Below are 21,528 nucleotides of genomic sequence, written 5' to 3' on the forward strand. Positions count from 1 at the left end.
TTATGTAAACAATGGGAAATTTAATGTTTACTGTTGTGATCAAGTATAAAAAATGAACTAATCATATTAATATTTTTTTATATTCGTAATATTTATGGTCAAAATAAAAAGCTTTTTGAGCCTTATAAGGATCACATCCATTTTTTTTCAGTAAACAGGAGAAAATTTGTAATTCTATTTCTTCAATTATCGGAGTTCTGCCAAGTAGTAATCCGTAGACAGCAAGTGATCAAATCCCAAAACAGTCAAAGATGGGTCCACACCAGTGTAATTTATGCTCATACTTTTTTAATGTATCACAATGAGCAAGAAACATACTTGATGAAATATTTTCAAAGGAGTATATTCAATTACCATCTACAATCAACTTAACTAGGACAACAAGGTTTTGTGACAAAAGTTTCTTTAAAAGTCTGAAGTTCCATGTGGTTGTATGTATGTTAGTTTCCATGTAATTTGGTACAGTTTGGAAATCTTCATCATATAATTACAGTAACAAAAAAGCTAACAAGACTACAGTATAGAAAAGACATCAAGAACAACATTTTTGGTTTAACTTGCTCTTTTTTGTACATTGCAAGGCTGTTTTTTTCTACCCTCGGATGGGCTGCCTGGAGCCACAGAGCCATGCTTATGAGGCTCGAAGGAGGAGTAATTCAAGGAAACAAAAAGAAAAACTAAAAGCATAAAAAAACATTGTGGCACCAGAAGTCACAAAAGGAACAGAGAGCTCCAAGTAACAGTTCATCTTTGAAGTTGGAGCAAATGGTTGTTTGGTTGTTAGTTTGGTTGTTAATTTTGGTTAATACGCTTTTTTAGTGTAACTGCCTCTTTAAGAATGACAGCTTTGAGAACCCGTTCCCTCTCTCTGTTATTAATTTCTCTTTTTAGATTATGTAATCAACAGAGAGAGGGGTGAGCCGCCATTTGACTAGAGAGCTTAACTTGTCAACCAGAGACAAGCACAAGGAAATGAAACGGGTAGCAACATGAACTGGGAGAAATGAAGCAAGCATGTCTGTCCATCCTGTCCTGAAATTTGGAAAATGTCCATCAAAGAGCAGAAGCAGAGGCAGAGCTGGAGAAAGAAAGAGACAGACAGAAAGGAGAAAGAGGCAGCTGGAGCCACTTAAGTTCAGTTTCATCTAAGGACTTTCCTCTCTGTGTCACACATGTCCATTGTTCCAGAGTCCATTCCCATTACAGAGTTGTCAGTAATCAAATAAGGAGGTGGTTTTAAAGCTGTTTTGAGCCTGCCTTTGGCTCCCATGTCCAGTTTTGGTGTGCCTACAGCCTCTCATGTCCTCTTAACGAGATCTCCAAAGCTTCCCAGAGTCCTTATTTTTTTCTCTTTTCATTCCTTCTTCATCTCGAAAAAACAAAAAACAAAAGTTGATGTCTTGTTTTAAATATATCTATATCTGTATACAGGTACACGCTCGTTTTCACAGTGGGCAAAAGATGACCTCTACAGCAAAACCTTGTCTTCATCTCTCTCTTTGTAAATGTCCATCAAAATCAAGTATCCCAATGTACGTCAGTGGATCCAATTATCCACAATAGCGTTTTGTGCCACAATAAAATATACACTTGTCTGGAGCACAACTTGTAACTTTTTTTCTTTGTGTATCAACTGCATAAAGCTTTGGCCACATTCATGAATTCAATCAAAGTAAAAACTGCTCAGTGCTTCAGTATCGTTTCTGATCATTAATTTAAAATTGGATTTTCTAAATTTCAGTTATTCATAATCCAGCTTTGTGGTTCAGTTTGTTTTGATGTGTAACATTAAAAAAATAAAAGGCAAACAAGAAACAATTAAATTGATGCTGACTCTTATGAAACACACGCACACACACACACACACACACACACACACACACACACATACAAACTCACACAGTCCATGCTGGCTGAATCTGATGTAGAGACCTCAACGCTGTCTTCCACAAAAGAGCCCAAAAGATTACACTTTGGAAATAAGAAAGCAAACAGTATTCTCAAGACAATGAATATAAAGAACATTATCACACCATAAAGTGGCCAGGTCATATTTTTTGTTTCATAATTTCAGCAATTCAAATTAAAGCTAGTGTTAATTTATGATAAACAGTCATATACACAAACTAAAATACAAAGACTTATAAGAAAATAATACATGTCTGACATTGTCTGAAAATAAAATAAAGCCAACATATGAGAAAACTGTACAACTTAAGAATTTTCCAAAATAAGAAAGTACATGAACAGTATTTCAGGGAACTGGACTTTAGAGAAGTAGCAAGCTTGCAGACCAAATATCCTGACGTTTCAACAGCATGCTGTAGTATTATAACCAAATCACTTTGCTCTGCAAGACGAAGCACTTTAAACACACTTCTGAGATTGTGCCTTGTATTCATTAGGGCGAATATATTGACTATACAATAGTGGCCAAAAAGTAGTTTTTCAAATTTCAAAAATGTCTTGGTTTTGGTTTTAAAAATAAAAGTTTTAGTTCATTAGATCGTCAGTGAGAGGGTGGGGGTACCTATGCACATCCATTTTCATTGCAATACAATTAAGTTGGTGACTTCTTTGGACATAAAAGCATCCTTGCTATTTGAAATCAAGGGACATCTTCAAAAAACCTCCTACTTTTTCCAGAAATAATGCTTTGGAATGAAGATGTCCCTTTAAAAACCTGTCATCTATGCGTGGAAGTGGCACCCTGCAGACACATGGGACAAGTCACTGGTGGATTTCTCAGGAATGGGGCAACCACACCTCAGCAAAACAGCCATCATTTCCCTCTGAGGCTAGTTGTATGTTGACTGGCATAAATGTTACTAAACCTATGAGACGCATCAGTACCAGATGTATTATATACATTTTTTGGTAACCACTATTACTTGCTTAACAAGTAAGATACAACCTTAACTGGATGGAGGGATTTTCAGCAATGTTCCATGCCAGCACAAAATGACATATGGAGGTCACGTTTTTCAGCAAACAATGATGCAAAAGAATTACACAACAGTTTACAGTCACTTTAAAAATGAGAAAAAAAATTGTGAGAATTAAAAGCAATTAAATGAAATAGGATCAGTCCTTGCTTAAGAAAAATCCATTGTGATATTTGGAATGCACTGTTCTTTACAAACTTTATAGATCATTGGCTTTAAACATTGGTCTGTTCAAAAAGAAAATCGGCAAAATGTCCTTTGGAACATATATTCACAGTCTTCAAAGTTCCGTTTTTGCAACAAGAACAAAAAGGTGTTGCAGAGGCAAGAAATTGGTTTATTGTTTGTTTTAGTTAAAGCTTAGCCAAAAGCAAAATGAGCATGCATCTAGGTACTTTTTTTTTTCTTCTTTCAAAATTCTACATTAGCAGCAAAACGTATGTCCTTGAAGACCAGACCTTATACATTTTCTTTAAAAAAAAAAAAAAAAAAAAAAATGGACATTTGAATGTGACAAAAAAGTCAAACCAAGATGAATAACCTCTATCTTACAAACTGCAATGGCTCTGTAACGGTGCTTTCCCACAATGCAAGGACAAGGGCCCTTTTTGGTTTTTGGTATTTACGTAAAAAAGCCACCTGTTTGCTTGCAAAGAAGCAAAAACGGCAACTCTGATGCGTACTCCTTTATCTTTTAAAACTTTGTTTTCTTTCCTCTAAAAACAGCAACAAATTCTCAAGTATAAAGAAGCCTTTTCTCATATTTATGCACCAATGGTGAAAAGTGTTTAGTCTTTGGATTTTCTTTTTGTCTTAAAGCGTGAGAATTATTATTAGTATTCTTTTTTTCATTTTCATTTATGACAACAAAAATGTCAAAATGAAAATAAATACTGTAGCCACAGTACATGAAGAACAAAAGACCTGCTTTGCAGTGTACATATCTACAAACACAGGAGATCAGAGAAAAATAAGTGCGAAGAGAGGAACAAGTAGAGTGAGAAATAGGAGTCAGACAGTGATAAGTGCACAAAGGTAACACAAAAATTAAATAAAATAAAACTTTCAATATTTCACCCAGGATCATTTTTGTTTTGGTTAGCGCAATACCAACCAAACCATAAAATTTAAATAATTCTAAAAGAGGATCCTGCCTTGTCAGGAGGGGCATTTGGGTGAACTTTTCCCAAATATTTGAGAATAAGACAGAAACAAAGTTGAGATAAATTACCTGTCCATAATCTAGTCTATCGGAATGACCAAGACAACATCAAATGAAGCGTCTTAAAGTTGAACAATACAAAAGCTAAATGTACACAAAGTTTTTTTTTCAACCTACCATACTGTTTAAATTCATTTCCAATGCAACAATCTACTTAACACCAAAAATGTTCATATCTATCATAAATACAGAAGGTTGTTTTTTTCAATCAAAACTCTTTTTATCGCCCATTATGTCTGCAATGCTCTCCTTGTCTGGGTATGATGGGATTGCGATCCCCCCCCCTTTAATAGGATTTCCAATGTTAAAATCAGTACCCTTTTTGAATGCCCAGAAACAATGCCTTATTAAAATTTCATTCAACTTAAAACTTTCTGTTATTAAATCAAGTTCTGAAAGAAAAAAAATGCATATCTCCTGTTGGAAACAAAAGGTGAAAAACATGGATTTCTGTAACAGAAAAAAAACTTCTGTGACCTGTTGACCTGAGAATAAAATAGACATTACATTATTCTTTTACTTTTGCAAGCCATTGGTATCTGAATGCTTAAATAGCAAGACGACTGATAGACTATTCTCCCATACAGTACATACTGGCTTTTTGTGACTGTGCTATTAAGTAGAAATTATTACAAAACAAAGGGACAGCTTGTTGACTCGTATTTCTTCAAACAGGTTCGTGGGCCATTTGTCAACTTTGAGGCAGTCCATTATCATACAGTACAGCATTCCTCTAACATTACCCAAAACATAACTGCAGCGATCTTTTCTATTCTCATATATTAGTATGCATGTATTTCAGTTGAGTAAAACAAAAATAAAAAAACAAAACGAAAACCAGCATGTTGATATGGGAAAACAATCCACTAACATTTAAATTTTTGGTTACAAGCTTTGGAATTGCAGTTAGTCTTTACACATCTTTTTCTGAAATTGGTTTGTATACTTTTAATGTATTTTTAACATTGCTGCTTTTTATGTTTTTTTTTTTCCATTTGTGATTTTTTTTTTGTCTTTTTTTTTTGTTTTTTTAAATATTGTCCATCACTGAAAGCTCTTTTACAATCTGATGGAGTCTGTTCCTACACTAGCAAGTTTACTACTACAACTACTACTGTCTTTGACAAAGCCAGGCTGCTGCGGCTCCTCCGCCGTCCTGCCAAGCCTTTCTGCTGACTTCTGACTGCTGTCAGAGTCAGACTCGTCGGTAAAGACGTCTGTTGGTATCGAGGTCTGAACTCCTGAGGTGCTCAATGAACTTGAGGTAACCGTTGAAGGTGAGGACATTGGAGGAAAAGAGGAGGAAGAAGAGGAGGGACTGGCATTGGGCTTCCCAGCTAAAGCTCTGGAGAAAGGGGCCTGGGGCCATGGTTTGCCGGCAGCTGTGGTGTTGAGTGGGGTAGTGGAGGAGGAGCACAGGGAAGAGGAGACAGCAGAGGATGGCATGGTGGCTGATGTTGTTGGCGGGGGAGGGGGGCTGCTGATGGGATGAGTGGCAGACTGCGAGGTAGATGCGGTGTTAGGACTGGGGAAGCAGGCTGAAGAGTGAGGTAATAAACTAGTAGCGTGCTCTTTGGCATTTCTGGCTGATCGCTTGATTGTTCTGTGTTTGTGCAATGCCGATTCCAGGTGTTGACTGAGTGCTTTCTCCCCATCCAACGTAGTGTCACAAGCCAGGCAGTCATAGAGACTTCCAGCCCCTGCACCTACGCCACCAGGGACACGCAGCAACATCTCTTGCAGGTTAGCCACAGACTGACCGAAAAAACAGTTTGATTTAATGTGGGTAATAGCCGCTTCTTCCTTGGTGAAAACTGCTTGACACTTGCGGCATGCCAGTTTACACTGCACCTTGGGGACGATGTACTGGTCTAGATGGGGGTCCACAGCTTTGCCATCCATCTCTTTCTGCTCAGAGGGTACTTTATTATGAGAGGAGGTGGAGGAAGTGGGGGGTTCACTATGGGGTTTGCCCTTTCGCTCCTCTGTTTTCACTGGCTCTTTGGCAGATTCTTTGCGATCCCCCAAGGGTTGAGGGGGAACATGAGTTTGGCTCGCCTTGGGTTGCTGGATCTGCTGAAGCTGCCGCTGCTGCTGCTGTAGTGCCTCCTGCAAGCTCTGCTGATATTGCTGGTAATGCTGCAGCAAGGACCCTGGAGACAGGCCCATCAGTGCTTGTGACAATGCTGGGTTGTAAGGGAAGAGACTTTCCATACCATACATAGGTTGCAGGTAGCCCCCTTGGAGAGCCCCGGGGATCTGTGGGGAGTAATACGGGGAAAAGCCAGGCATGAAGTAGGGCAGGAACTGGTTTGTGAGGAGAGCTGTAGGGTCTGATGCCAAAGCAGCCTGCAGCGCCTGAAGCTGGGCAGGGTCTACCACATACTCCATGCCAGGTGTGGGCATGGAGGTAGCAGATACAGCTGTGTCTGGTTTCTCCTTCTTGGCGCTGGCAGCAGAAGTTGAAGGGGCAGGGGTGCTTCCAGTTGACGATGGGGTTGAGGGCTTCTCCGTCTTTTCCTTGGACTTCTCCTTCTCTCTTACCCTCTCAGCATCACGTTCTTTGGGGTGTTCAGGCCGGGAGCTGGACTGGGTGGTTGAGGAAGTGGAGATGGATGTGGAGGTGGGGCTTGAGTGGGAAGCAGACGTGTTGGTCTGGGCTGGGCTGGATGCGGCAAGATACGATGAGGAGGGAGGCTTGTTGGGTAATCCAGATGTGGGGAGGCTAGGTGAGGGAACACTGGCACCAGGCATGTTCAGGAGGTTTGAAGGTTTTGGAGGAGTTAAAGCTGGAATTTTTTAAATACAAACAAAAAATTAATAGGTATATTTATTTGTTATTTAAAAAGAAAAAAAACATTATAAGTAGATAATAATTAGATACATTGTGCCATTATATAATATACACACAGAAGAGGTAACTGAAAATAGAATGATAATAAGCTCATGTAATTTTTACATAGTCAGTCAGAGTGAGCCATTTGTATACTCTGTTGTGGCATTTGTGGGTCTAACTGTTAAGACATTTAAGGAGACTCTGTACTCAGAGATGTCAACAATGGCAAAAGGCCTGCTATTTACTAGGTTTTACATTTAAGTACAATGTGTGATTACTGTAGTTGGTTAGTTAGTTACATGTTAATTAAAAAACACATCTGCAACTCTGCACCTCAAATTTTAGCTGTAAATCATTGAATGAATCAAAATGATGACGTACCTGAATTAGATGAGTTAAAGCTGGAAAGAGAGGGACTGCCAACCCCTGGCAACAAGACAGATGGGATGCCTTGCAGATTTGGATAAGCTGACTGGAGATTCAGAGCCTGCATTGCAGGGTTATCAAACAAACCCTGCTGCTGCATGGCCTGCTGCTGTGCCAGTCCTAAAACTTCATTGGCCTTCTTAATGCGGTCCATCTCTTGCTGGGCCATAAGTTGGCGGACAGTGGCGGGGTCAAAGTATTCTTTTTCCTTATCGATCTGGCTGCCAATGGTATCCTTCACCTTAGAGATGTGTTGCTGGGAGAAAATATGATCACGAACAGAGAGGCGAGCACTGTACTTGACACTACACAAAGTGCATTCAGTCTTCGGCCCCTCGTAGGATGTCTGATTTATTCCGAAGTGCTTGGCCATGTTGAGCTTTGCCTTTTTCTCCTTGGCACGGGCATTTTGAAACCACACCTGAACCACTCTCTTTGGAAGTCCAATGTCATTGCCAAGTACCTCACATTCCAGCATAGTGGGAGTCCTGTAGTCGTTAAAACAGGATTTCAACACTTTCAGCTGGAGGTTAGTCATCTGGGTTCGGAAGCGCTTTTGGCCAGGTCGATCTCCGCTGTCGATGCTCCTGGTACCTGAGGCTCCGGGACTTGGTGAGCATGGGTCAGCCAGGCTGGACGTCTCACTGTGATCAATGATATGTTCATTCTCATAGTCCTTAGCATAATAGCTTGTTGCAGGGCTAACCAGCCCTGAGGACATCTGGTCATCAGTTTCAAGGTTTGGGGCTGTGCCCCCAGACTTAGACAGGTAATCACCACTATTTTGGCTGTGTTTTGCATCAGCACTGTCATTATCAGCATTGGCCTCATCACCTGTGGTTGTGTCAGTGATGGCTGTGTTCACAGAAGAGCAGTCATCATTATCCAGTTTGCTGTGATCAAAGCTGAGGTTCACAGAGGACATGGTTGCGCTCTCAAAATCTTCCATTCCCTCAACTTTAATGGATGAGGGGCTCAGTAGAGCCCTGGGAGACAAATCCATGCTTTTGTTTACTGGTGACATGGAGGAGCTCTGTCCATCACTGTTTGTTGGGGCCAGTTGGGAGTAACTTGCGGTCTCTAGAGCATCTATTTTTATTTGCATACCCTCCTGGTCAGGTAACATACCAGCGAGGGCTAAATTATATCCAGCACGTTTGGCTTCATGCCAGTGACGAGAGCGAATGTGTGCCTCAAGGGCAGTTTTCGCTTTAAAAAGAGCTCGACAGAAAGGGCACCTACGATGAGCTTGAGCTGGCCCTACTGCTCTAAACTGACCTTTTCTCTCTCTAGCTCTGGTATTTTGGAACCAGACTTGCACTACTCTCTTTTTTAATCCCACCTCATGAGCAATGTGGTCAAGCATTTTACGTGTAGGATTTGAATCTAATAAATACTTCTGATAAAGGACCTCTAGCTGCTCCGGTGTGATGGTGGTTCTGAGCCGCTTGTCTCTCTGTGGCTCTTCTCCACTATTTGTGCTGTCGTTCTCTCCTGGGCTAGTGCCAGCTTTCTCCTCTAACTTCCTCTTCAGGGAGTTCATGGTGGAGGTAGGGGTGGACGGAGAGGTGGCAGAGCTGCTGGGAATCTGTGGCATCGCCCCAGAGAGTAGCTGACTTGCCAGGAGAGGATTGCTGGGATCAAATAGCATGAACGACATATCAATTGGACGGTCTAGGAATTGAGGGTGGATGAATTGATTTTGCACAGAAAGGAAGTGTAATTGCTGGTGTTCTTGCCAGTGCTCAAAGGAGGGGAAGCCAATCTTGCATTGCTCACACTGATACGGGATCATCTGTTGTGCCAGTTGTTGTGTGGTCAGGTGTGCATTGAGGCTCATGTGAGGGCTTTGCGATGAGGCCTGGCTTGTCTGAGAGGCTGAGGGACCACACTGCTGCTGTTGCTGAGAGAAGGAAGGAGATGAATGTTTGATGGGCTTGGAAATAGTTTGAATCTTCTCTTCTCTCTGGGGTCTATGGTGTTGTGCCTCAGACTGGGGTTGATGCACAACTTCCTGCTTAATAGAGGTTTGGTTTTCTCGTGGATCAGCAGAAATTTCTGGTAACTGCTTGGGCTTCTCATCATAGAGGTTTGAGGTGGATGCTGGTGATGCCTCCTCTTTCTCAGTGGATGGGAGGTGTGAGAATGCTGAAGTGGAGGGTGGAAGTGGGCAGAGACTTGAAGAGGAGGGCATTGGGGTGTGACAGGATGACCCAGAGGGAGTATAACAGTCATTGGGATAGTCCACTGAATCCTCATTTTGGCTGTCATACTGTCCATCTTCATCTTCATCTTTGTAACACAGCTTCTTTTGGTGTTTTATTAGATCAAATATACGCTGGAAAACCAGACTGCATTTCTTGCATTGGTAGTTCAGATTTGAGGTGCGTATATAGCGGTCATTTGACAATTCTCGTCTTTCACCCTCTTTTGCCCCTTCACCCTGGTTTTCATAATTTTTCCTTGCCTTCTGGCGAGCATTTTGGAACCATACAACGATAACACGAGTGGGGAGGCTCAGAAGGTTGGAGAGCTGTTCAAATTCATCATCTTTAGGATAAGCATTGGCATCAAAGAAGTCTTGTAGCACTCTTAGCTGGTAGTCAGTAAATCTAGTCCTGGATGATCTCTTACTTCCATACAATTCTTGTTTTAAAGGTTCAGGGGAAGGAGGTTTAGAGTCCATTTTTGTGTCTTCTAAAGTTGTTGTTGGTGGATTATTGAAATTGTATGGTGAGTCTTTGTTGCGCTGTCGCTCTTTAAAAAGGGTGTTCCTGAACCAGTGCTTTATGACTTTTTGTGGTAGCCCTGACTTGTCTGCCATCTCCTTAATCTGTTCCTCATTTGGCGAATTGTTGATATCAAAGTACTGTCGCAGGACCCTAAGCTGGTCATCTGTGATGCGCGTGCGTGGCCTCTTGTTCTGCTGCTGCTGTAGCATAGCTGGTGTAAGCTGTTGTTGATAGAGCTGTGCCAGGTCTGAGGCCAAGCTTGGCTCAACAGATTGTAGCTGAGGAGGCAGGGACTGGAGAGACATGGACTGCATCATGAGCGGTGAGAAGAGGGGCAAATCCATTGGCATGGGAATTTGTGCCATTTGAACTTGCGGCTGTGGGGTATGTACAGTTGGAGGTGTGAGTGAGGCAGCAGAGACAGGAATATTTGGTGTGGGAGCTCTTTGGGGTGGTGGAGGAGGAGGAGGTGGAGGTGGAGGAGGAGGCTGTGGAGGAGCAGGAGCAGCCTCTGGTGTAGGGGGTCTCAGTGGATAGAGTTTATCATATTGATCTCTGTATTCCTTGGCAAATCTCTCGAGGGATCGAAATGGAAAGAAAGCCTGGTGGATATGCTCCTGGTGACTCTTTAGAATCAGTATGTTTGAAAACAGCTTGCCACAGGCTTCACATTCCAGTTTCTCTAATCCCTCAATGGGGTCCACCACTCTTGTTATTCCACCTGGACCACTTGATCCTGTAGGTCCAGCTGTCTTTTTCTGAGCTTTCTGTTTATTTTCATTGTACTGAATTACTAACTCAAACCCAAAATTTTCCAGCAGGGCTTTGGTTGCATTTCCTCGAGCATCTGAAGCAATCCTTGGTGGAGGCAAGCCAGTATCGTGGTTTATGTTTATTGAAATGTGCTGAATGTCCTTCTTTTCTCTTGGCTTACTGTCTGTAGAATCTTTGTTAACATATTCATCATTTCTTTCACTTGTGCCCTTCTCTCTTTGTAGTTCTCTGTCTTTCTCATTCAGAGAGGAGGGAGGTCTCTGCTTTTTTTCAGCCTGCTGAAGAAGAGCTGCACTCTGCTGCAGCAATGCCATCTGGCCCTGAGCCTGTGAGTGAGCCTGTTGCTGCTGTTGTTGATGCTGCTGTTGTTGTTGTTGTTGCTGCTGCTGTTGTTGTTGTTGTTGTTGCTGCTGAAGGTGGTGGTGCATCAATTGCTGCTGCAAGCAACTCTGCTGGGCTGAGTTTTTTAGATCTTCCAACAGTGAGGAGGTGGAGGATCCTGCTAGGCCAAGTGCTGAGTTACTGATGTTGATCTCAGGGTTCAGCTGAAATTCTGCTCCAGGGATGTAGAAAGGGAATAGCAACTGCTGTTGTTGGAGGGGGAGAAGTGCATCAGTTGTCATTGGGAAGTGCTGTAGAAGGGCTGGGTTAAATAGCTGTGATTGTAAAATAGCAGTCTGCTGCTGGAGCTCTTGCTGAAGCTGGGCTTGAGCTTGGGCTTGAGCTTGAGCCAATTGCTGTTGTTGCTGAAGCTGTTGCTGCTGTTGTTGCTGTTGTTGTTGTTGTTGTTGTTGTTGTTGTTGATGTTGTTGTTGTTGTTGATGATGTTGTTGTCTAGCAGACAGCATGTCAGAAATTTTAGACTTTTTTACTTCATGGTTCTCAGATGGTGAGGAATAGCAGCTCACCGAAGAATTCCCCAGGCTTTCAATGCTGTGAGTCTGGCCCATTTGGTTTCCTCCAAGAATACTCTGAGCTGTTTTAGAGCCAGAAGAACTGTGATTTGTAGAGCTAGTAGTTGAGTTGATGGCTGAGCTTGGACTAGATGTTGAAGTGCTGATGCTGGAACCAGTTGCACTTGCAGAGCTAGGGATCCCTCCTGCTGCTTCAAGTTTGGCTGCCCTAGCTTTTGTTTGGTGTAGAACAGAGCGCATGTGAATCTCCAGAGTAGAACTCTGGCTATATGCCACATTACATGTGCTGCACTTGAATGGCTTGTTGTCAGGGCTGCTGGTGGGCTCAGGCTGGCCAGTAGTGGACTCCTGAAGAGCCCTCTTCACCTTGTGCAGGTGGGAGACTGAGTTATAGTGAACCAAAAGAATGTTCTTCTGTGTAAAAGACTCTTTGCATACAGTGCACTTGAAAGGTCGAGATGGATCCAAGAACTTCTCCATGGTAAAGTTGGGGCCCTTTCTGAATGGCAAAGCACGTTTAGGTTCAGATCCAGAATCCTCCTGCAGTGAACCAGAGTCACTGCCTGTTGGGCTTTGTTTTTCCTCTAGGTCACTTTCATCTCCCTCTTTGTCATCTTCTCCCAGACTTCCATGCTCCTCTCCAAGGGATGGGTCACCCATTACCATAATGTCACCATTCATCAATAAGCCCCCATAAAGCTGCTGGATATCAGCTTCACTCAGCTCTAGGTGGCTGGTTTCTAAATGTTTCTTCAAGGCCTGTAGTGTTCTGAAGCTTCGCTGGCAGAGGCAGCACATGGTGGCTGCCCTGATCACATGGTACTGTGAATGGAGCTGTAGTTTCTCTACAGTCTTGAAGGCCAGGCTGCATTGGTTACAGCGGTACTTGTACACATGGCGATCTGAAACAGGCAACTGGGGCCTTTTGTTGTGAACTTCATTGAAGTGCATCTGGAGAGAGTTGGAGGACTTGAACACTTGATTACAGCCTTTCTTCCAGCACAGGAATCCTGTGGCATCATCCCTCTCCGACTGTTGATCTTCTAGAGGTGACTTGCGAGCTTCACCTATATCTGTAGGGAGTGACACACCCTTCTCTTGATCAGCATCTGATGCATCTGTGAATAAATAAACCAAAAGAGATCAATTTATTAGGTCCCTACATTAGGACATTAAAGCACTCATTGTGTTAGCACTCTTGGGAAGGTAGAAAAAAATTAAGGGCAATGACTAATTACAAGCCCGTTAATCTGGATCAACGGAAGTACATTTCCAGAATAAAGCCTCACGCGCCAGAAGTCCGTCACCTTCCGCTCTCTGTGCGTTGCAGTTCTTTAAATCCCTTTAATATGGGAAACAACAACAAACTTTGTGCTAGCAAGCTACACGCTGAAAATGGCCACTTTTAAAGAAAATTTGGATCGGGCAATGAGCTAGGCCTGCTTGTTTCTTTCAGTGAATGATTTGAAGCATTTACTATCTTACTGGGATGTTTTGGGACTGACTGGCGGGATACAGGTCAGAGCAAACTAGATTTAACCATGTATCCAGCTAATTTAAATAACTCACATTACTGTATTGTGTCTTTCAACAATTAACTTCATTTAATAATTTATGTGGCATTTTTTTTTTGCAGGGTGCAAATGTTCCACTAAAACAAGTTCCTTTCCGAGACTATTTTGCAGAGCCACAGTTGTTGCGTCCGGAGCTTAGCGCCACCCACGACGATTGTGATTGCTTTAAAGAAATGCAAACAATCCTAGAATGTATCTGTGGTGTAGCCAGACCTTACTCCACAGGGCTGATACATCTGGCAATGCGAGCCTAAAGGCCCATGAATGCCAACTATCAGTTATATTGTCTTGTAAGTGCATTGTCTTTCATTACCCTGTCTGTCAAAAAAAATTATGAAACCATTATCAACACAATTATTTTGTAAAACACTGAATACCTGAATAATGATTTCTTACTTCCAGTCTATCTAATAACAACTGACTTAATATTGCACCAGTCTGTGCATACACAGTTATAAAGTGATAACATTTAGTTCAATCACAAATCTTTTGTACACTCAACCATGATTTCCCCAATGCGATAATATGCTCATTACAGAACACTACTTACTACTGTAATTGATTTATGGTTTTAGAAAACATTTAGCAGGAATTTGTATGTGGAAAAAGTGACCTACTTTATATACTTTATATAGATACTAACCAGCTTGCTTCTTTGTATCTTCAGAGTTGGAGTTGGCTGTAGCATGAAGGGTGCTCTGGGACTCTCTGTCTGGACTAGGTACAGGTATGAACATGCTTGTTGGCAGTACTTCAGATGCTGTTACCTGGAACACACAAAGCACAAAGGAATTCTAGTGTGCATAATCCCCCTGTTAATATTTAGTTTAAACAAATAAAGGAAAACTACAGAAACAAACAAGAGAATACGCAAAGAAGTTACCAAGAAGGTGGTTAGAGAGATCAATAAGGTAACATTTTACATTGCACTGAGGATCATTGACGCTAAACATGAACATCAAGAGAGTCCTCAGGTGGACCTCATGTCATACAGTATCTCAACCAGCTAAAAGCTTTGAGGGGGACTAATAAAATAAGACTAATTAAAAACTCTTGAAAAATGACTTCTGTAATAAATGAGAAAAGTAGGTATACTACTACCTTACACTTCAGTTGTAAGTGCCAATTAAATAAAAAGATATTCCATTTGAGCAGAATGAGAAATTATTGTGGTGTGTGTAAATAAAACACTAAAAGAAAAACAATTGAATTGCTGTTAAAAAAAAAGTTGTGCATTTTAAATTTGGAGAAAGTTCTTTTCTCTTTACTTTTCTAATTCGATTATTTCAAGGACGAATACGTATTGATTGAAAAAGTACTGAGAGGAAACCAGGTTCTCTCTGCTCTCAAAAGGTTGGAGTCAATCATGTGTGAACGGCAGCAATGTCTGTTTTTTCCTGCTGCTCTCCCCCAACTTTCTTCCTATTTCTGTATTTGATAACCTCTTTTTCATCCCCAAAACCTGATAATTCATCAAAATCACTAATTAACAGTTACCTATGTAATAATAATCATCGGCTGAAACTGGGTGAGATTGTAAGATGAGGCCTTGTCTTTTTCACCATCCCTCAATTAACTTCACAAACAGAGTAATCAGCTTCACTCTACATGCTGCATTTAAATTAATACCACCCCACTGTATGCCTCCTCTCTTCCCTTCTGTTACACTGGTGAACCATCAGTTTTAGAACACTCTTCACCTTTCACTCTTAGCCTAAATACTTAGGTAGTCTTTTCAAGTCATATTCAATATAGATGTCTCAAATGATGGAGACAAAAGAAAGAAAGAAATCTTGAAGAATGCATCCTGGTAGAATTTGTATTGAAAAGTAAGAGACTGCAGATCTTTATGGTTGAGGCTTTGTGCTCATGTACCATCTGCTTTCTAATTACTGCTCTAATAGGCACAGTGAGAAAACAGCTGAACATACTGTAGCATCATGTCATATAGCCTACAGGCCAGATCTAAATGGAGCAAAATCATCCTCAAGCAACAGGAGTTTCAAGGTTAAGAAGAACAGTTAACACTTTCCATTACCAAGTACAGACTATATTTGGTTAGTGTGGTCACATATTTAGCAGAAAACTACTTCCCTCGTTGTTTTTGTTACCTCTCTATCTCTTTAAAATGAAAAGTGGAAAAAGAATGCAACTGTCACTGAAAGTAACAAAAAAACAATGATTTACATTACAAAGTGGACTGTTTCTAGACAACTGCTTCATTAGGCGATTAGTGGAAAGAGCAGAGTATCCCAAGGTCACTTTTAATTTGGACCGCCTAATTGGCAAACATAGTTTAAAATGGCTATCATCCAGCCAGACTCAGAATTAATGAAGCACAATTATTTTCATTACCCCTATCTTACATAGACAGCAAATGAGACATGGAGTGAGAGAGGGAGGACTCGGGTGTGTGTGTGTGCATATTATATATATATATATATATATATATATATATATATATATATATATATATATATATATATATACACATACATACGGCACTGTGTATATGTTCTGTATATGAGACAGAGAGGCATGAGACACATGGGGTGGAAAGAAAATGAGGCAAGAGGAAGTGTAAAGACGATAGGTGGATGAAAGAATGAAGGGTGGGATAGTGAATGCATCATTATGCATGCTTGGCAAGAAATAAAAGTCACCTATTTCAGAATTAATTAGGCTCCTCTCCTTAGACTTGTAGAAAGGATAAAGTACCTTTCTGTCTGCATTCACCAGTTATAAAAAGGTGTTAGCTTTAATGTGTTATATTACCTCTGTTCTATCACGGTCCTCTTGTAGTGGCTCAGTACATTACTAACTCTATAAAAGAAATAAATATTGCTGTCCAACATACTAATGTGCTTGCCATTTACTTTCTAGATGGGGGATGAAGATGGCGAGGCAGCAGACAGAGTAATGTTTTACTCTGTGATTGTCCGGCAGGCTATTTAGCTTCACAGGATAGAACAGAGCAAAGATTTGCTCAGTGATTTACAAGAAAACAGGGCAAATAAAATTTTATTTCCTCTTGATTAGCATTATCGAAAGCAAAGAAAGTATTCTCTCTAGGTAGAAAATGATGCCCCAGTGCATTGCAGCTGATAATAAATCTAACTTCAGGACTTGAGAGTCAAAGACTACATGACTCAAGATACAAACACTACAGATTTTGCATCTTATTTCCTGTAGGAATGGACCTGAGGATTGACACAGATTGTGTTTTATTTTCTATAAATATGTCTATAAATACATACAGTTTTATATGAGACTTGATTTGGGGCTGATTTGTAGTGAATAATAACATTTCCATTGCTTGTACTTGGATTTCATAAAGTGGCAAAACTGTTCATTAAATTTTGATTAATCTGTGTCGCAATTATTTTAACATATTCATCATGAAAAGCTTTGTTTTGACTAGCACTCAGGTGATCAAAGACATGGCAAGAATGTCAATGTAGTAATAAATGAACTGGGAGCTAAGAAACCAGCTCATCTTGAAATCATTAAAAAATACAAAAACAGATTATGAGTTTCCCTCCCCAAATGACTGTGATTAGAGGAGAGCTGGAGAAAGGCTCTCTTATGATGGGCACATTAAGACAATGAAAAAGAGGAGAAAAATATGCATCTTAAAAAGGCCCAATCATTTCCAATGAGCCAATGGGATTGCCTGCAGCCATTTCGCAATTAACAGCATTCTTTGTGTTTGATAAAAGACTGAATGTTGGCAATTTACAGAAGCAAAGATAGGAATGACAATTGTTCTCACAGCTAGGCCGCCACTACATGGTGAAGGATTGATTAAGAGTGAGTGACTAATCTTCTTGAATCCTTACACTGGTCCTTGACCTGACCCAGTGTCTGCAATCTGACAGACCATAATATGTGTAAGTACTGTAGCAATATGTCAGTTTCTTATTAATAACTGTGAGGATAATGGTAGACACAATATGGGACAGAGTGGATAGAGAAATTTGAATCAAAACTTAGATTGGTAGTGTGTATACAATTCAGCTTACCCAGATGGCAAGGCCATACATTTGTTAATCTATAGTGCTTTTCCTCCTCTGCATATCCAAACTTAGAAACTATGGATAATGCATTTCCTAAAGTACTTATGCATTCTATTTGCTATGGTGCTGGATGACCAGAATAAACAATGTGCACATACCAATCTAACAAACTTCAGGTTACCTTGAAATATGCAGGTTGGTAAAGAAAATGATTCAAAAGCATTGCTGGCTGAGAAATATAAGAATGATAATGGAGTAAACATTTCAACCTTTCAAACCACCCAGTATCCAATCACACAAAAAATAAACACAACAAGGGACTTACTGAGGCAATAAGCTTATCCACACAGTCAGGAGCCACGCTGTGGAGGTGTGTGAGGTGGAACTGCAGGTGGATCTTGTTGTTGAGCATGTCCTGGCACAATGGGCAGCGTAACATGGGCTGGACAGAGTGCTGCGTCATCACGTGCATTCTGAGACGATTCAGGTCCGTGTTAGTGAACTTGCAGTAGGGGCACTGGTACATCTGGGTAGTAGAGATAGGAACAGAGACGGAAAGAGAGAGAGGGAGAAACAGATCCACAGTGGGTTAAAGGGGTGAAATGCTGAGCACGGTGGGCCTGCTTGAAGAGGAGCTGTATATCAGGCGGAAGATTGGGGCCCCCATCCCTCAAGCAGGCAGATCCCTCTGATCACAGACAACTGTGTAATATTGAGCACCACTGAGTCTTGGCACCTACTTCAAAGTGCTCTCATCTGTCAAATACTATATTGATTTTCCACCTTATACACAATTAGCAGTGCAACTGCAGCAGAAAGGCTAAAATTTCTTTGAGATTGGAGGTAAAAAAAATTATAAAAACGGTCCGCAAGATAAAAAATTATTAGAAGTATATTTTTACATTTCTTCTTTTAATTAATGTGCAAGTTTCAAGCTTATAATGAGGGTTTGGTATTTGAGGATGAATTAACCTTCAGCAGGAGTCCCCTAATTCAAAGAGTTTTAAAAACAGAGAGTTTCATGAACATCTGGAGACATCAATGTTATCCAAACTGTGTGGTTTATAACTCTCACCTGCTCCGCAGCGCTCTTCTCAGCTGTCCTGGGACGCTTTGAGGAGAGCGGGCTCTCGGAGGTCTCTGACCGCGAAGAGGGCCTTTTGGAGGGGATTGGAGAATCTGACTGGTGCCGTTCCGAGTGGCCAGACACTGCTGCACATTGACACAGATGCACACAAACACAGAGGGGAAAAGAGAGGAGAGCAGACATGTCAAGACAAGGTGAGGACTTGGCAGCTTGGGAGCAGGTCAATCAATAACACTGTGGATAAAGGGCTTTGGAATGTCTTTCTTAAATGTGATATAACTGCATTTAATGGGAATTCGGCAGAGAAAGTGTTGTTATCCAACTCATGTCTCACCGTAGAAAATACCACACACGGTTTCACTTGTCTTCCCATGTTAGTGCAGGGGAGCTGTCTTTTTTAGTGTTGGCTTGTCAGGATATCATACAACACCATAAACCGCTAATGAAAATATTAATTTGCCACAGGGTGCAACTTTAGGTTTCACACATATTTTCAGTCCACATGAGTTTCCAAACTTGAGACAAGGTAATCAAACATCTTGTGACCTCATCATATAGCAAGAAAGGTAAAGAGATCCACACCAGACTCAACTTTGAACAACTTATTTCTGTAATTACTTCTTACCTGTATAACGGTGTTCATTTTTCAAGTGATCCTGATATTGTAATACAAATGAAGAACACTTCTATGAAAGGTCTTCAACCACCTCTTGTGTATTTAACTACATTTTGTCCTTGTTGTCACAGAAATTATCCACAAAGAAAAGCTGAGGAAGACAATACAATTCAGTTTTTTGATATTTTGACCAATAGTCACAGTTCTGCCTTGCCAACATTTCAATTAATTTCAAAAGAGTGATTGAAATTCCTCAGCTCTTGGTTTCCAAAAGCAGTGGGATGCGAGTGAAGTTCTCTGTTTCACTGGCATTTCTGTAACCAGCTAAGCCCTCTCCAGTGTGCTGTAGTTCTGTGCAAGTGGACTGTGACAAAAAGAAAAAGAGGACAGTGAGATTAGAAAACCACTTTTCAAGCCCCTGAGCAAAGCTCGATTTTTCCTAAAAGCAAGGTTGCATACGACAACAACCTTTCACTTAACTTGAAGATTTTGAAGACATAAAAACATGCCACTGGCCTCAAACGTGGCATCAGACCAATGATTAGTCATACCCAAGCACATTCACAGGATAAAGCCATGTTTCAGTGCTCAGTCTGTGGAAAGGACTACAGTCAGGTGGCTGCCAATCTTTGAAAAGATTTCCATTTAGTGTTTCACTAGCTCACAAACTGAATCACTGGGCTAATCCACACAAAAACAATATTAGAAAAATAGCATCTCTGCAGAGCAAGGCCTCACACAAGAGCCCCTGCAAACCACTTTAAAACTACTCCACTTTATAAAGAAAAAGGCAAACTAGAGGTGGTGATGGAAATGCATCACAGCTGAGCACTCAGCGAAGCAAGGGCTCACAGAGGAGCTAAATCTACATGGAACCAGCACGGGGGAGCTGCAGTAGCATCCCACTTTGTCACCAGTGGAAAGCATTCACTGTGAAACTTAAGGAGGTGTCTTGCCAACTCCTAACAAGCCTATAAAGAGTTAAATTTGGCCTGATTTGTACAGTTCTAGAAGGCCAAATTGAGAACAGAGGCCATTGGTAGGGGAGGGGTGGTTTAGAGGGGGGTCAGGTTAAGCAGGGCTGACCACGCTCCTGCTCCAGACATTAAAATGTCAGCTCCAATCAGGACGAGGGCAGTTGAGTTGATTACCCAGTGGGGGACCTGGCTTTGGACAGAGCAGCCTGCGAGATCTCCCAGAGACACCGGGATCAGCCAGGGAGGCCCTATTAGGGTTCAGTCACAGTCAATCCTATTAAACACATCCGCCAATAAACAAAGGGAATGTTAAACAAAAGGAACCTCCCATTCCCTGACATTAACCTCTCAGTCATGGCACTGTCCTCACCAATTCCTCCTCCTCCTCAACTCCACTTCAGTCCACTCCTACTTCCCCTGAACTCATCTCTTGATGAAAACAAAGATGTACATCTCACCTTCACATGTCAACTATCTGGCTGATCTTTTGACTGCTCACAAGTTTAGGGGTCCTAATTCTATTTAATAATAATAATATACAGTATTTGCCTTAAAAACTATTTTCTCTTTTAGCTAGCTTATTGAGTTAGTTAGGAAACACTGATCTCTGTATATTGGCTTTTTTGTCTCTCCATCAGTAGCTCAGTAATACCATAAGCAACTTTTGACACCAGAAGCCTCATAGATACATGGTAGGGAACTGCTGTTGGAACTACTGTTGCCCAAGGCAAAGGACCTAAACAGTAGCCTAAACCCAACAGCATCTGTTAAAACTATTTATATCCGATTTTTCCATTTTTAAGCACCTGCCCCTTTTCTTTAAAAATAAAATTAAAAAAAAGTCTCAGCTGCACTGCATGTTTGCATGGACAGAAATAAACAATGGCAGCTGCTACAACTTAAATATGTATAATTGCCATTCACTGGGAATGACCTAACTTTTGTAACAGAGAGGTAGCGTAAAAAAGAAATTCGAAGACTTAAAGAGCAGGTACACAGGGCTTGTGCCGCAGCTATTAAGTACATACATACAAAACAGAAAGTAAGCATGGATTAAGTAGACACAAGTATCCTCTTAGCCTCGTGATTAAGAGGATAAACATAATTGATTGTAAGTATATTCCACTTTCACAATTACTCAATAAGCACCAGAGAGGTGAAACAAGTGGCTGTTTATGCTAAGGCTCTGGAGAGTGGCTGTAGAAGGGGCCCAACTAACTCTCTAGCTCAGGGTGTTTTATGTTTATGTGTGTGTGTGTGAGAGAGAGATAGAAAGAGAGAGAGGGTGGGACAGATGGAGGGCTGTGGAGGCTTACTCAGACACAGTCTTTCTCGTCATGGCCAATTAGGACTCCATAAATCTGATAAATCGCCTTCTCTTAAGAACCCTACACCCCTACACCATCACA

The 21,528-nt window shown here is 41.2% G+C and overlaps 1 protein-coding gene across 1 annotated transcript in view; it reads right to left on the minus strand.

The window, feature by feature from the left end:
* Positions 1-268: 268 nt before the first annotated feature.
* The window catches only part of zfhx3b (zinc finger homeobox 3b), a 140,110-nt gene continuing 118,850 nt past the window's right edge, over positions 269-21,528 (minus strand). The window contains exons 7-11 of the mRNA XM_028600152.1: positions 18,515-18,651; positions 17,765-17,965; positions 14,067-14,190; positions 7,385-12,967; positions 269-6,956 (exon numbers count right to left, since the gene is read on the minus strand). Coding sequence (XP_028455953.1) covers positions 5,227-6,956; positions 7,385-12,967; positions 14,067-14,190; positions 17,765-17,965; positions 18,515-18,651 — 7,775 coding nt within the window. The 3' untranslated portion in view covers positions 269-5,226. The remainder of the gene's footprint in view (positions 6,957-7,384; positions 12,968-14,066; positions 14,191-17,764; positions 17,966-18,514; positions 18,652-21,528) is intronic.

Source organism: Perca flavescens, chromosome 1 (genome assembly GCF_004354835.1).
Source record: "Perca flavescens isolate YP-PL-M2 chromosome 1, PFLA_1.0, whole genome shotgun sequence".
Lineage (NCBI taxonomy): Eukaryota > Metazoa > Chordata > Actinopteri > Perciformes > Percidae > Perca > Perca flavescens.